General features: G+C 37.8%; 1 protein-coding gene across 1 annotated transcript in view; it reads right to left on the reverse strand.

The window, feature by feature from the left end:
* The window catches only part of XRN2 (5'-3' exoribonuclease 2), a 94,005-nt gene that overhangs the window by 45,189 nt on the left and 31,011 nt on the right, over window positions 1-17,805 (reverse strand). Inside the window, exons 10-17 of the mRNA XM_079783977.1 lie at window positions 16,049-16,123; window positions 15,829-15,962; window positions 15,674-15,731; window positions 15,483-15,590; window positions 10,981-11,025; window positions 9,470-9,598; window positions 3,080-3,198; window positions 592-727 (exon numbers count right to left, since the gene is read on the reverse strand). Coding sequence (XP_079640103.1) covers window positions 592-727; window positions 3,080-3,198; window positions 9,470-9,598; window positions 10,981-11,025; window positions 15,483-15,590; window positions 15,674-15,731; window positions 15,829-15,962; window positions 16,049-16,123 — 804 coding nt within the window. The remainder of the gene's footprint in view (window positions 1-591; window positions 728-3,079; window positions 3,199-9,469; window positions 9,599-10,980; window positions 11,026-15,482; window positions 15,591-15,673; window positions 15,732-15,828; window positions 15,963-16,048; window positions 16,124-17,805) is intronic.

Here is a 17,805-nt window from a genome sequence, read left to right on the forward strand (position 1 = left end):
TCAGTGCATTAAAAATTACTTCCTACTTACCAACAAACTTCATCTATTCCCAGGTCACACCAAACTTAACTTGCTTCACTCTCAGAGTATAAAACCAGATATTATCTAACAGTGTTATAGTCCCTATGCTTACATAATCTCTCACCACTATAACATCTCAATTATTAAAGGTTTTCAGTCAGATGGAGATTACTCCAATTAGAATGCACTTCATGTAACATCACTACATTACATGGAGGAAATCCTATCATTCAAATTCCTTTCAAATTCTTATTAGCATTTTCCACTTTTCCTTTGTTCAGTCATTTAGTGACTAGTAGTTATTCAGTTATTATTTTTTAAATATAAAACTTTAATCATATGAAAGCCAAAGTACACTCAACCACACAATTTAATGCTAAAATCCTTTAATGAAACCAAAATTAGCTTTGTTTATATACTAACATTTAAGAGACTTTACAAACAAGTATTATTTAAGGTAATGAACTTCTAAATAGGAAACTTAAAAAAGGAAGTCTGGGCTTAATTTCAGAATATATCTCAACAATATACACTATTACAATATTTTAGAGAAAAATATTCTTTTTGTACCTGGTAATAATATCGAAGAACCCAGCAGAGCCCTTCAACGTAAGATTGTACAACTTTACGACGAAATTTCTCATCAGCTGCGTCAACATCAAATTTGTTCTTGTAGTACCGCTGCTTCCAACCAGCTTCCCATAGCCTATAAACCAGTCAAAGCCAGTTTATGTTGAATAAATATACTTTCAGTAATTATCTACCAATTTATTGTCCAAATCTATGTATATTTAATATCCAGGTGAAACATAAATGTGTTTAACGGTAATGCTAGCACAACTTCACTTAAGTTATTTCTAAAAAGTCCATTTTCCCAGGATTTATTATCAACTTAAAGATAGCTAAATATCAATACTGAAATTTTATATTGATCAAGTTCCTCAGTTTGTTAATATATTTTTAAACTGTACCAAAAAAGTCAAATTACTTTTTAGAAAATGACTAGCACGATTCATTTTTTAAAAGGCAAAAAGTGGTTTATAAAAAAATATCTAGGGGCCAAACAGAAATTATATGTATACCTACTCTATCCTTGGACCACTTTACTCCTTTCAGGTAAGAGTTGCTGTTGGCTTAAGGTATGTATGTACGTTCTGCTAAACCGAGAAGCAAGCCAATCAATTCACTAAAATTATCGCTAATCACCAAAAAAAAAAAAAAAAAAAAAGTAAAATCCCTATTTTAACCCAAAGCATATGTTTTTTTAAGTACTCATTTCTCATTCTCTGAGAGATTTAAACATTTTATTGAAGGAACACAAAAAAAGCCTAAAAAGCCCTAGTTGTTTTGGCTCAGTGGATAGAGCATCGACCTGCGGACTGCAGGGTCCCGGGTTCAATTCCAGTCAAGGGCACATGCCAATCAATGATTCTCTCTCATCACTGATGTTTCCATCTCTCTCTCTCCCTCTCTCTTCCTCTCTGAAATCAATAAAAAAGTATAAAAAAAAAAAAAAGCCCCCTCAAGAAACTTAAAAAAAACCCCACACAAAAACTACATCAGCACAGATCAAGAACATCAAAATGATTCTCCTTTTAAGAGCTATTTCCTATCATGTACCAGATCTTACAAATTGCAGTCATGTTTCAGAATATATCATATCAATTTTAAGTTCTCACATACACTCAAAGTATTCACAGAATACCAGTAGGAGAAATATCTACTATTCATAATGTGGATTACCACTATTTACAGGAAATATCAATGAAATAAATGCTAAAAACTCCAAACATTTCTTTTTGTTGTTGTTAATCCTTACCTGAAGATATTTTTCCATTGATTTTTAGAGAGAGTGGAAGGGAGGGGGACAGACAGAGAAACATCGATGTGAGAGAGACACACTGATTGGTTGCCTCCTGAATGCGCGGGAATCAAACGGTGGACCCTTCAGTGCGAGGGTCAATGCTCTATCCATTGAGCCAAACTGGCTAGGGCCAAACATTTCTTGATAGAAGCATTTCTACTTTGATTATCCTCAGCAACAGGATTAAACAATAAAGTTCTAAGTAAATCAAGTTAACTATTAAGCTGGTATTAAATATGATGGCTACACAGTAAAACAAAAAGCACTCTAAGAAGAAAGTCCAGAGTTATAGAATCAGAGAATAAAAACTCAGATCGGGTAAACGTTCCATTACACGTCACCACATATCTCAGAATCTCACATCAAAAAATATTAGAAAAATGCAATATCATACGTGACACTTGTGAAGTTTCTTATCATAAATACAAACATACCAATCATGTCCCGTAACAGCAGTATGAGCTGTGAACCACTATTGTTTAACTTTGAAATATCATTTTGCTAAATTCATAATGAGTTTCAATTATTGAGATTGTTGGTCTTTTATACTTGGAGCCCAGGCTGCAAATCTGGATTTAATTACACAAAGGCTGTTAAACTTACTATATAATGACCAAAAACTTCTGGATAAATTAGATAATCAAAATTTCCTATTATAAGTTTTAAACATTAAAGGGAAACTTCTCTGCCATGAAATATAATTGTGCATATGCAAGCTTGTGGCTTTAAAAATATACACATTTATTTCTTAACCAAATGTCGTTTGTGTATTTCATTTTGAGGAATAACCTTTTCAAAGAAGATTAAAGCAGACTATATTAAGTGTAACTGAACTTAATAGGTTAAGCAGCTTGAAAATTTAATCTCAAACTGATAACATTCAGATCACATAGTCAGAGCTAAACACCTCATGTCTAGCCGACCTAGTGCTTGGTCTCAGAGGGAAAAGTGGTTTGGAGGACGAAAACCTGCATGCATACTAATCTAGATACTTAGTTTTAATAGCAATAGTGGCTTATACATCTCACTGGAATTTACTGACTAGTCTAAACCTTCACATTAATTACTTGTGGATAAAAATATCACAGGCAAGCATCTGCAGGCACTGTGCTGCTCTAGGCTAAATAGTATTAATTATACCACATCTATTTCAGCAATTTGCTAACAAAATGCAACCAAAAAAAATGTCTTCACCTGACATTATCCTCTGGCTCAGGTTCACTGTCACTGTCATCTGCTTTTCGTTTCATTCCTCCTAACGGAGATGGGGAACCATCAGAAGTGAAACTTGTATTAGGAGATACTGAAGGACTCTGCAGACAATTAGAACATTACAGAGACAGGATTTAATTATTCACTTCACATAAGAAGTCACATCAAACTATTACCACCATGTTTCATGATACCACTTTTTTTTTTAAGTTATCAAATAGATATGGTAAATATATTTAGAAAGTACAAAGACCAATCTTGGCCTACTTCACCTCCCCCTAAACAAGTAATATAGTACCAAGCTTCTTATGCTTACACCAAAAAACAAAAACAAAAAAACCCTGAACATTCTTAGGATAAAAACCGCTTCAAAAGAAAAAAGAAAAATTTAACTTTATACACTTTTAAAATTATAAGACTTGAATATTTTTTTCTTTGGTGGTTCTCTCATGTTACAACTTTATGATCACATTCCACCAATTACATAACAAAGTCGTAAATGGAAAAAAATATGTATATAAATTAATAACAAATAAATAACACATTAAAAAGTCAATACTGGTGAGAAACCAAGATGGTGGCCTAGGTAAGCACCTAAACTGCTGCCTCACACAACAATTTCAAAACAACAACTAAAAGAACGGACATCGTCCAGAACCACAGAAAAGCTGGCTGAGTGGAAATTCTACAACTAGAAGGAAAGAGAAAAGCTCACAGATATGAGGGGCCACAAGGCGCTGAGGTACGGAGACACGCGTGCAGAGAGGAAGGGCGGCCGAGTGCCTAGCTGGCGGGAGGGGAAAGGAAGCCCCCGACTGCACTGAACCCCAGTTCCGGCTGAAACCCCGTGGACCCAGGCTCATACTGATGGAGTCTGGACTGTCAGGTAGAGAGAAAGGCACATGGAGACTCAGAGACTCGGGGGAGCCACGGCGGGCAGGGATCTGGAGGTGCGCGCGCACGAGTGCCGCAGAGAGGTCTGACTGCGGAGGTTGCTGCAGGCTTTCCATAGCGGAAGGGAGTCAGAGACTCCTGACTGCACTGAATCCCAGTTCCAACTGCACTGAAACCCAGTTCCGGGTGAGCCCCTGGGGGACCCACGCTCTTACAGGGGGAATCTGGACTGTCAGGCGGATACTCAGGGGAGCCGTGGAAGGTAGAGGTCTGGAGGCGTGTGCGCAAGGGCAGGGCTGACGGGAAGCCAAGACTGTCTGCTCAGCCCTGAGCCTCCGCCCCATCCAAGCTGAGCAGAGAGGCTTTTGCAATTTTGCAAGTCTGGTCCAATAAGGCTGTCTCCAATACAGAAGGTCTCCTGGCGTAGACACAGCTGATACAGCCAATTGGCCTGGAGGTCAATCCATCCCAGTGATACCAACAACAATCAAGACTTAACTACAACAAGGCTGTACACACAGTCCACAAAGGGGTGCACCAAGAGGGTCCACCTCAGGTAAGTGGGGAGGCTGACGCACTGGGCCATATAGGAAACCTAGCACACAAAGCTACCCTACCAACTCAGGAAAGCAGCAAAAATGTGGAGGCAAAGAAACAGACCACAAATGAAAGAAATGGAGGAGAACAAATGACTGGATATAGAATTCAAAACCACAGTTATAAGGTTTTTCAACAATTTCCTAGAAAAGGCTGATAAATTTAGCGAGACCCTCGAGGATATGAAAAAGGACCAACTAGAAATTAAACACACAGTGACTGAAATAAAAAATATTATACAGAAGACCCAACAGCAGACTAGAGGACCGCAAGAATCAAGTCAAAGATTTGAAATACAAACAAGCAAAAAACACTCAACTGGAAAAGCAAAAAGAAAAAAGCATCCAATAAGTTGAAGATAGTGTAAGAAGCCTCTGGGACAACTTTAAGCGTACCAACATCAGAATTATGGGGGTGCCAGAAGAAGAGAGAGAGCAAGATACTGAAAAGCTATTTGAAGAAATAATGACAGAAAACTTCCACCACCTGGTGAAAGAAATAGACTTACAAGTCCAGGAAGCACACAGAACCCCAAACAAAAGGAAATCAAAGAGGACCACACCAAAACACATCATAATTAAAATGCCACGAGCAAAAGACAAAGAGAGAATATTAAAAGCAGCAAGAGAAAAACAGTTAATTACCTACAAGAGAACACCCATACCATTGTCAGCTGATTTCTCAACAGAAACTGGAGTGGCAAGAAATATTCAAAGTGATGAATAGCAAGAACCTACAACCAAGATTACTCTACCCAGCAAAGTTATCATTCAGAATGGAAGGTCAGATAAAGAGCTTCACAGATAAGAAAAAGCTAAAGGAGTTCATCACCACCAAACCAGTATTATATGAAATGCTGAAAGGTATTCTTTAAGAAGAGGAAGAAGAAGAAATAGGTAAAGATAAAAATTATGAACAACAAATATATATCTATCAACAAGTGAATCTAAATCTTAAGTGAATTAAAAATCTGAGGAACAGAATAAACTGGTGAATATAATAGAATCAGGGGCATAGAAAGGGAGTGGACTGATAATTATCAGGGGGAAAGGGGTGTGGGGGTATAGGAAGAGACTGGACAAAAATCGTACACCTATGGATGAGGACAGTGGGGGGAGGTAAGGGCAGAGGGTGGGGTGGGAACTGGGTGGAGGGGAGCTATGGGGGGAAAAAGGAGAAACAAGTATAATAATCTGAACAATAAAGATGTATTAAATTTTTTTTAAAAAGTCAATACTGTTGAGAATGAGGTTAAATAAAATGTTCTATCTAGTACAACCACTCTGAAAAGCAACTGTGTATAATAATAAAAGCGTAATATGCAGATCGACCTAACAGTGGAACGACAGTCAGGATGGAGCCGGGGCCGCGAGGACGGCCGAGGCTACAAAGTCCTACTCTGGCATGATTTTCGTGCATCAGGCCTCTAGTTTAATAGTAAGACTCTGTCAGATAACTGTTAAATTATTTTATACATACTGTTTTAAAATTCAATGCACAAATAAAAATCTACTAGTCATTTAAAAAATGCAGATTTTATTATTTCAGTTAGATACCACTTTAAAGTATTATCAGTTTTATCTTCTTCTATGCCTAATTCAATGAATATAGTAGTACCATAAAATATCTTAATATTTAATTTAAAAATTATAATCTGCAACTTTAAGTTGTGTGTTAAATGACCAAAAATATAAGTGGCAGAAAAGATTTCCATGGTAAAGGTCTTTTTCTGTTATTCACAGTATACTAGATATTTCAAGTAAATTAAATTATTTTTAAGATGAGAGCTGAGTCTCTCTTTTTTTAAATTTATTGCTTTTAAAGTGAGAGGAAGAATGGGAGGGGGAGAGCGGGGAGAAAGGAAGAGAGGAGGGTGAGAGAGAAAGAGAGGAAAAGAGAGGAGAGGGAGAGGGAGAGGGAGAGGGAGAGGGAGAGGGAGAGGGAGAGGGAGAGGGAGAGGGAGAGGGAGAGGGAGAGGGAGAGGGAGAGGGAGAGGGAGAGGGAGAGGGAGAGAGAGAGAGAGAGAGAGGGAGAGAGAGAGAGAGAGAGAGAGAGAGAGAGAGAGAGATATCAATTTGTTGTTCAACTTATTTATGCATTAATTGGTTGATTCTTGAATGTGCCCTGAACAGGAATTGAACCTGCAACCCTGGTGTATGGGGACAATGCTCCAATCAACTGAGCTACCCTGCCAGGACTGAGGCAGCTCTTTTAATACTATAAATAAAACCTTAGTATAAAGGCAGTTCATAAAATAGGCCAAGAAAAGTTACCACAAAGTACAATTATATTTCATAGAGCATATAACACTTCCCTTTTTAAAATATATAATATCAATTTTATCATGATACTATATGGCCAATACTATAAAAAAATACACCAATGAAAGTAAATCCAGGAAGGAACTGTTGTACTTGGAAAATGAGATGGGTATTTTTAGTCAGACATATCTGAGTTTGAAATACCAAATCCAATCTTTACTGACTGTATGGCCCTGAGCAATTTATTTAACCTCTGTCAGCCTCTGCTTCAAATGGGGATGATAATGTTCTATCTCTTTACAGGTTACTGCAAGGATTAAATAAAACAATACATGTGAAAGACCAATAACATACTGCCTGCTGGCACCAAGTAGTTACTATTAATTAAGTTATCATTATTTTTTAAACCCAACACTAATCCATTTGGATCAAATTATGAGAATGATGTTCCTATCAACTGCCTAAGTACAGAGTTGTTGTAAAAAGCAAACTTTCCCAAATTGACAAACCACATTTAAACTCTATCTTTAGATAAAAATAATATACCTTCAACGAAAAATAAAAAAAAGGGGGTGCTTGCTCTTCAATACTAAATCTCTGCTGCTCTCCTTTCTGCTCTATCTCTATTAGTAAAAGTATTCTTTCCTACCCCTAGCCAGTTTGGCTCAGTGGATAGAGCATAGGCCTGTGGACTGAAGGGTCCCAGGTTCGATTCCAGTCAAGGGCACATGCTTGGGTTGCAGGCTCCATCCCCAGTAGGGGGCGTGCAGGAGGCAGCTGATCAATGATTCTCTCGCATCATTGATGTTTCTATCTCTCTTTCTCCCTTCCTCTCTGAAACCAATAAATAAAAATATATATATATTTTAAAAAGTATTCTTTCCTAAACATACCAGATTCATACCATTTCAAATTTCTTTTGAAAAAGCTATTTTTGCAATCAAACTTACTAAACTGAAACTGGTCAGATAAAATGAAACCGTACTTCAGAATGCAACATTTAAAAACATATTTACATAATATAAATAAAGCCATGAATAAAACCATATTTATAAGGAAACAAACCTAATATAACATTGACAATGCAGACCTATCAGTAGACACCAGTCAACTGAGACTAACACACCCAAACATTTAGAAAAAATAAAACATAATCTTAAAGGCTCCCTTTAAATAAACTTCATGATTTTAAAGGAATTTCATAACTTCACTTCGTAATTTCTTAAACTTGGAACATTCAAGATGAAAATCCCTCCATGCAAAGACTCCAATAGAAACAACTGTGTCAAGAGGAATTAAGACAAGATCAAATAAGCAACCTAATCACCAATCTCTCCACTCCTATTCCCATGTCAGATATTAATCAATAATGGGTCTAGTACTGTAGAGTCTGAATATAGTTTTGGAATCCTTCTCGAAGCATCACAGCTGGCAAAGTTTAAACCTACTTGGTTGCCTGAGATTCAGAAAAAAATATTCTATCAGCAATACGGTGTTTGAGAATACTTGTCACTCTCAGTTCCTTTGAGGGGATTGTAGTCCCTATAGTCTTAAATAATGGACATCAGTTATAGTCTTAAATAATGGACATCAGTTTTTTCTGTTTGACTCACGTGTCTCATTGCAATCCCTTTCACTAACCCTCCACATCCCACTCTGTTAATGGTGTAAGGAATAAGACAAGAAAACAAAATCAAACAACAAAAAACACAACAGAAACCTAGGCTGCTTCTCTCAAGAGGTGCAAAATCTCAGTTCTCAAATTTCAAATCTAAGGTCCTTAAAACTTCAAGGTGTAAATTTATGGCAAGATAAATCCAATCAGTCTCCTGATATGGCAAACATTCTGCACACAGGACTGCCCTGTAATAAGGGATTTGAGCATCAATACAATAACTAACAGAATAATGAAATTTAAACATCCAAACTTAGGCTGTTTCCTTGGATATATCATAGCAATGATTTACATTAAGATACCAAACTTTACATACTATCTTGCCTTCTCTGTAACACACTCTCTCTCTCTCATGCCTACTAGTCCAAAATAAGCAATAATTTTATCTACCATATGTGAATGTTGGTTGGTAGTCTGTTTCCTCACCCCTATTGCTGCCCTGCCCGTGTGCTCTGAGCCCACGGTCTGTTGATACTATTACAGGGAGCTGAGTTGGAGAGTGAGAGTTTAGGCAGTAAAGCGTACCTGTAGTATTCAAAAAATTAAGGAATACTATTCTCCAAAATGACCCTAACTGTTCCCTAGAAGGAAAGGGGAAATAGGCAGCAAAACCCACCCATCTCTCTTGCTCCAGCTATGAGAGACATTTGCATGTCCAAGTAATGCTTCTTTCTAGCACCATCACCACCTAGTACCTTGGGTCCACTTAAACCACTGCAGCCACTTAGCTTTTTATACTTAATATACATTTTCTTTCTTTCATATTATTTAGATATTTTCACATTGATAAAAATAAACTTAACAGAATTAAAAATATCTCAAGGTAAAAGAAGTAGAAAAAACTATATAAAACAACTCTAGGGTAAGTGATAAAATTCACACACAATTGCAAGGGACATCTGATAGTCACCACTCTTCAATGCCACATAAAAGTAAGTCACTTACAGAGTTATTCTGCATCCTCATTTCATAGGCTGCTTGTCTCGGATTATTGGCTACTTGAGAACCTGAATTTCTTGAACCCAAGGCATGAGGAGTCAATATTCCACCAGGAGTGAAAGCTGGTTGATCTCTCTAATATAAATGGAAATAAATGTAGAAATTAAAATTAAATGACATCACAGATGACAAGAAGAAAAGAGGGCAACAAAATAGAGTCCCCACTGTAAGCACTTAAAAAATGAAAATGGATTTCCGTTCACATTACGTAGTTGTTGACACTTTGATCTGATTGAAACTTACCCTATAAATAATAGTCTGCAATATAATAATTCACTGATCTGATATATACAGAGAATCTATTCCAGCTAATTAGGCTAATCTATTATGTTTACTTACAATTTCAGAACACATTCAAGACAAAATTCTAGGCAAATTAAGTATAACTAAGATAAAAAACAAGCCAAGAGTTTGATTTATACTAAGGAATACAACTTTTATTTACTCTTCACTTTCCAACTAATTAGAGCTATGATTAAAGCTGTAATAGGTAACAACCATGGCTGACTGATACAGGAGAGATTTTTTTAAATACACATTGACTGAGAGGAAATAATTATATACAGGGTAGAAAATAAATATGCCCCTCCCATTCTAAGTGGTTTTGAACCTACTTGCAATAATAAACAACTCTACTTTTTTTCTTTTCTAAATTCCTGAAATTGCTCGATTCCAACAAAATATAATAATAAAAGGCAGTCCCTAAACTCCATGAGTTTAAAATCTAGTAAGGAAGATAAGAAAATCATGAACTAAAGAAGTTAACTGACTATAAAGCATGCAATTAAGAAAACAAATATCACTGCAAGAAGCCCCAGAGTGAAAAGAACTGCTCCACCTAGTCTATGAGCAGAAGAAATAGAGACTTTGTAGAAAAGGTAAGATATGAGGGAGTTGTGAAGTAAAAAAATTCATTTGAAGGTACCAAATGAAGGCAATGATCTGAATCTGGAGGGACATGGTATATTTAGAAGGCAGAAGGGAAAAAGCTGGGCAGATAAAATTCGACCAGATCATAGTGCACTCTGCATGCCAGATGAAGATAAAACTGTATTCTGAAGAAACTAAGGAGTCACTAGTGATTTCTGAGTAGAGAAACAACAAAATTTGAGTGTCATGTTCTGGGAATATTAACCTGACAATGATGTAGACAAAATATAGTAACTTTCAATCAGATACAAAAGGTTAACTATTTTTATTATAAAAGCAATACCTGATTAGTATAAATGCCAACCACCCTCTCCTGCCCATCAATTGTATCCCTTCAGATGCTTGAAAAAGGACTTCTTTACTTTCAACACCAGCATTCTTTCTCCACGTAAGAAGACAGCTGGGTGAACACTATGTCCCTATCCAACTCTTACTGGATAAGAAGTAAAAAGCTATTGTAACAAACGTTTTCCTCCCAAATTGTAAGTCATGCTATTGCCAATCTTATTATATTAATTAAAACTCACCTTCATTCTCTTTCTTTTTTCTTTCTGTCGTCTTCTAAAACTGTCCTAAAAGTATAAAATCCACATATTCTGTCAAATAATTACACAAAAATGTAAGAGTTAAACATTACCAGGAATGATTTGAGAGACAATTAAAGTTTTAAAGGAAGACCCCAGAAACCTAGATACATAATTAAACTAGGTAATAGACTATATGTTTAAAGTGCTGCTTATCAGAACTTTAGATAGAGAGCATTCTATATTTAGGTATAATTTAATTTTCCTCCTAATTTTTTTCAGATGGTTTTTTATATCATTCCAGGAAAGAATGAAAGACTCATGACAAAAACTATTGGCTCTACCCTGGAGTGAACAGGCTACCAATGTGTAGAAGCTACAAATAGAAAAACAAAGAATTCTTAAGCTGTATTTAAAGTCAGTTAATAAACAAGATGTCAGTTTAAAAATATTGAGAAGACAATAGTGAGCCTCTGTTACCTAAAAAGGGCTTGACAATTTCTAACTCTGTAACGTATATGACACAGTGGGTAAGGAGAGAAGTGGGCTCTATGCAAACACCACCCCAACCCCCGGGCTCTAAAAAGTCAACTAAATGAAAGGAAGGACATTCAGATGTTCACACTGCTTATTCTGGGCCAATTTTAACTCATAGGAAAGGGTCCAATCTGCATCATCAAGTTTTCAAAATGTAGCCGTGGTTTCAACTGCATAGGGTTTGGGGTTGATGTTGCTTCCCCACTAACTGTTCGGACTATTCAAAGACCTCCTTTACCTCTCATGCCCAAAATTCTGTGATTATCAAGGCACTGAAATGACGGCTAAGGTGGCCATGGCTGCAGCTCTGGCCTAAAACAGGGGCCAGCTGGTACTGTACTGGCTGTCATCCTATAGCTTCACTGTCCTTTCCAGGTCAGTACTGCCAACTGCAATGTGTTAACAAAATTTGAAAATTGTGCTTTCAGCCAGGAGAGGGGTTGAATGTTAAATATATAGTGAATGACTACCTTAAAACCTCCTAAAATATGAAAACCACCAATTTATTTAATCAAGCTTTTGCCCCCACCTGCAGTGAAACTTCTCTTATCTAAGTAACGAATGACTGATAGGCTGTGAAATCCATTATTCAGTTTTCAGTCCTGGTCTGACCATGACTCTTTCCTTCTTAAATCATGCTCTTCACTTGGCTTCCAGGACATTACACTCACCTGGCTCTCCTCATTCACTCTTGCTGCTTGCGCTTGCTCCTCAACTCCCCAACCTCTTTGTTGGTGTTACTCTGAACCCAATACTTAGACCTCTCCACTTCTCTACTCTCATGGGAATAATCATCTAGCTTCATGGCTTTAAATACCATCTAAATACTTAAGACTTCCCAACCAGGATCTCTTTCCATTCACCACCTCGATTCACTTTCCAGGCTTCCTCATCAGTTGCTCAGACCATTTTTCAATTGCTCAGATAAAATGCCTAGGATTCATTCTTGATAGCTTTCTTTTTCTCACACCTAGCATTTAACCCACTAGCCAATCCCATTGGTTCTATCTTCAAAATATGCAGAATCCAACTAGCTCTTGTCACCTCCACTACAACCATACGATATCCCTTGGACCTGACTGACTGCTTCTATCTTTGCCTCCATACAATGAGTCTCAATATAACAGCTAGTGGCCCTTTGATAATCTTGTCACTTTTATACTCAAACCCCTCCAGAGTGAAAGCTAAAGTCCTTATAATGACCTATAAGGTCCTGCCAAATCTAGCCCGCCATCATCTTTCTGACCTCTTCTCGGCTCCTGCCATACTGGCTCCTTGCAGTTCTGTGAACATCTGGGTATGCTTCTGCCGAGCCTTTCCACTGGCTAGTCCCTCCATCTGAAATGCTCTTCCTGCAAATGTCTGCATGGTTTACTCCCTCCTATCCTTCAGGTCTTTATTCAAAGTCATCTTTGGGCATGGCCCTCTCTAATCACCTTTTCTAGAATTGCAAACTACCTATCTCCACCTTCCCAGCTATTTCCTCACCTGCTTTAATTTTCTTCATGGCACTTATCCCTAACACATTACATGATTTACTTAGGTTTTTATGTTTATCATCCATCTCCCCCAGAAGAATGTCAGCATTGCAGGGTTAGGAATTTTTGTGTGTTTTTGTTTTGTTTGTTCTATCAGTAACACTCTGAATACTATCAGGCACATGGTAACAATAAATATTTGCCGAATAAACAGACAATATTGGTTAAGATTAAAAGGCAAACCTCAAAGCTCATAAAACAAAAAGCATCACATTTACCTAATTGCTCAATTTAAATAGTAAATATTGATGCATGCCTCTTCTACTATCTGTTCTGCTGGTCAGTTAAATACCTATTTCTAAGGGTGGTAGTCACACATATGCAGAATAGGTCCATCTGGGTGCTATCAACTCCTTTGGAAATCTGTCAAAAGTGGACACACTTTCGAGGAAAATACAATGGAATTTCTGAGAGTTCATAAATTCCGTGTCCTCCCCTCCCCCATGCCCAACCATGTTGATGGATGTCATATGAAGTCAATGACACCCAAAAAGACCCAAAGTTTTAAAATGTCCTCTTTGCCAGGCTGTCTGAAAACCATTATTACCTAAATCTGAAGCACTCTGGTATCTATCAAATCCCATACAACCTGCCCTAATGCCAAATATCACCAATATTTAATAGTGTAAAGTCTGCTAAAGCCACATAAAAGGACTGTTCTAACATGAGGCTTTTACACCAAGCAGTACACACTACGTACAGTTTTTTCTTAACACATAAATGGCAGCAGGTCAAGTGGAGCCACTATAATTGTTGAAGACTTAGTTAACAATGGCTGTCCTGGTAGACATTTGGTATCCCAGACAAAGTTAGTTCTGTTATTTGAATTTTACATATAAAAAATTCTTGCCATCAAAGATTACCAAATACCAAAAGCTTTGGATTGCTTACAGTCTACCCACTCTTTTACTTAAAATGGTACTCCAAATTCTAAAATAAGAGATCACCAGCTACAGTATAAAAAGTTGAAGAAAACATGAAATCTTGTCAGATACAACGACATGTTTTAATGTTAGAAGATCATGAAGCAATATAGCAATATTATGTTGCTATTTGCTCAAAATAGCCATATGACTTTTTATAAAATCAGTTTCCAAAAGGATTTCCTTCACTCTTATCTGCTACTATTATCTGCTCATTTTACCCACTGCTTGCCTCCCTTGCCACTCCCCCACAACCCACTCAGTCTCCAAGCTGCTGCCCCTCTCCCACACTCACTCCCCAGGGCCTCTGAACCCCTGGCTGCTGACTAGGGGCCTGTTCATATCACTCTGACACCTCCACTTCTCCTCTCTTCAGGTATTTCCTCCTATCTCTCTAGAACTGGCTCCTCTTTCTCCTTATATGCCCACGCTTCTCGAGGTTTCTGTTGGAGGCACTTTCACTCCATATAAGCTCCCAGGGATTTCAAGTTCACATTCATGACTTGAAGTACCTCCTAGTCGCTAATGGTTCTCAAATGTCCTTTAAAAAAACTTCTACTCTGAGCTTTACACATACCTATCAAATTGCTTCCTGGGCTTTTCTCCTTTCAGGTGTCCTGAGTGCTTGAGGTATCTCTCAAACTCAATACCTCCAAAATGAAATTTGATTTCTACCTTGTCACCACCCTAACCTGCTCTACCCTCAGTACTTACTATGTCAGTAAAGAGCACCAGCAAACTCTTAACTATCCAGGTCAAAAACCCGAACTTCTCACCTAAGCCCTCCACACTATCAGATGTAATCAATTTCTAAGAGCTTTGTTACTTTATTTCCCTCTTTTAAAAAAATCTTTAGTGTTGAAAGTATTACATATGTGCCCTTATTTCCCCCACTGACCTCTTCTAGCCTGCCTCCACACACCCCCACCTTGGCCCCTATGGTCTGTGTCAATGGGTTATGCATATATGCATACAAGTTCTTTGGTTGATCTCCTCCCACCCACCAACCCACCCACCTCCACCACCTTATTTCCCTCTTTTAAGTTTAAATTTCTTACTCAAAGCTGCAACTCCCTGCCTTGGCTAATGCAATCCAAATCACACCCTCTATATTCTACTACCAGAGTACAAAGTTCCTAGCTCTTAACCTGTCTTCCAGAGCATAAATACTTCCTATAAACATGGCAGCTCAATCCCAGCATTCCTGTAGCCTTGGAACCCTCATTTCATATCCTATTGATTAGACAGGTGTTTAGATTTATATCTTAAGAATATGAAGAGAAAAATATTACAATGCAACTCACAGTGTACAATATATATAATTCCACAAAGCAAGCATCAAAACCTTTATAAAATAATGAAAGCACTACCACTCATGATTACACTGATGTTCGATACACTATAATGATATAACAATGCACTCAAAGAGGTTAAAAGTACAATCACAGGATCATCACAGCCTATTAGAGACAGGAGCAATTTAGCTACTGCAATAGAAACACTTTACCTCATCATCCTTTCTCTTTTTAAAAATGCTATCCTCAACTTCACCAACTGCTAACATGATCATCTGTACTCTTTGCAGATTGACATAACCACTTTCTGTTAGGTAACCCTGTAAGTAATAAAATACATGTAAAATAACCTTCATATAAAAGCAAATATTTCTGTTTTGAAATTATTCAAGAGTTAACTTACCCCAGTTTTGTGTACCACATTTTTGTATATGTTGACCAAACGGTCAATTGCACCTTCCCTGCCACCAGGAAACAAATATTATGCATTAGGACCAGTATTCACTGTAAAGGCAAGGAGGCTAAAGCAAGTCTTAAAACCCACAAAAACACACATACCTAATTTCTAACGATGGCAGATGAGGAAGAAAGTCATTTCCCACAAAGAAGCACATGAAGACCCAGTCATCAATGCTCCTCTCAACATCAAATGTGAATGGAAGGCTGGCCATGGTGAGCTCTCTTTCCAAATACTACAACCAAAAAAGAACATTGACATTAAAGCTATTAATGGCACACTTGTCTTAGAGTGCCAATTCCAATGATTATGACTACATACCTCACGAAGAACATTAAGACGAAGGAAGATAAACTCTCCCTCTGCGCAAGGAAGACTATCTGCAAGTTCATCGTGCTACAAGAAAGGGATCAAGGATTAAACATGTCCACTCTAAACTCTGTAAACTTTCAATCAAATAAATATGGCTTTTTTAAAGCAGATCCATTTTAATACTCTATTTTTTAAATAAAAAAAGTATTCACCGTAACATCCTAAATAATGAAAGCATAATATGCAACTCAACCAAATGGTGAAACGACCCGTTGCTATGATGTGCACTGACCACTAGGGGGCAGATGCTCAATGTAGGAGCTGCCCCCTGGTGGTCAGTGCGCTCCCACAAGGGGAGCACCGCTCAGCCAGAAGCCGGGCTAGCTAAGCCAGCAGTCAGACATCCCCCGAGGGGTTCCGGACTATAAGAGGGCGCAGGCCAGGCTGAGGGACCCCGCGCCCCACCCCCGCACTGGGCCTCTAGTTTTAAAAATAAAAATTACCCATGATCCCAGTCACATTTACACCAAGGAGTAGCAAATGATTTTTCTGAAGGGGGACAGTAAATATTTTAGCTTGTAGGGGTCACATATGGTCTCTGTCCCATATTATTTTATGTTATATTTTTTGTTTTTTACAACCCATTAAATATGTAAAAATCATTCTTAGCTCATAGGCCAAATCTGCAATCCAGTTAGGGCTGTAGTTTGCCAACTCCTAACCCACACACAACCAATATTAACATTTTGATGTAAAGTCCTCTAGATCTTTCTCTGTGAACATACAGTATATTTCTTACCTGCCTTTCTTCACTCAGCATGTCTTTTTAAAAGGTTCCATATATTAAAACAAAAACCCCTTTAGAGGGGACTGGATATAATCAAGCAACCCAAAATATGTAGAAACTAAGAGTAACTTTAATATTTAAAACAAAATGTTTAATAAATTTGACTTGTAGTTCCTTTTAAGAAGCATAACCATTGAAAAAATTACTCGTACAAATAAACCATGTGCAATATGCATTACCTATAAGATCTAAGTCTCATATAGATATGTTAGAAAAGTGGAAATAATATGAGTGTAATATAAGTGTACATGCTCTTAAATGCTTATTTACTTAAAAACTTAAAATATGATCATATAACTAGGTAGAAAAAAAGCATTTGACAAAACCCAGCATCCATTTATGATAAAAATTCTCAGCACTTATGACAAACCTAAAGCTAACATCATACTCAACAGGAAAAAAACTAAAACCATTTCCCATACGATCAAGTTGTCCACTTCCACCACTTTTATTCTACACTAGAGGCCATACGCGAGAGCTTCTCCTGTGGACACTCTTCCTATGCGCCCCACCTCCCCCCAGGATCAGGACCAGCATGGGGATTGATCGGGCGTGAGCCTGTGGTCGCTTCTTCATGATGAGCCCTAGGACAGGCACACGAAGACTGCAGCAGAGCGGCAGCGAGCCTACCAAGCAGTCGTGGCCGTAGGCGCAGTGGGGGCCAGGATGAGCAGGAGTAGTGTGGTGCCCGGCCCCAGGCTCGGGAGATGTAGTACTGCCAGTTTCAACCGATCCCCATAGGCCAGGCTGAGGGACGCCACTGGTGCACAAATCCATGCACCAGGCCTCTAGTATACCAATAATGAACTATCAGAAACAGAAATTGAGAAAAAAAAATCCCTCTACAATGGCATCAAAAGAAAATTAAATACCAAAGAATATATTTAACCAAGGAGGTAAAAGACCTGTACTCAGAAAA

This window comes from Cnephaeus nilssonii (assembly GCF_951640355.1).
Source record: "Cnephaeus nilssonii genome assembly, chromosome: 11".
Classification (NCBI taxonomy): Eukaryota; Metazoa; Chordata; class Mammalia; order Chiroptera; family Vespertilionidae; genus Cnephaeus; species Cnephaeus nilssonii.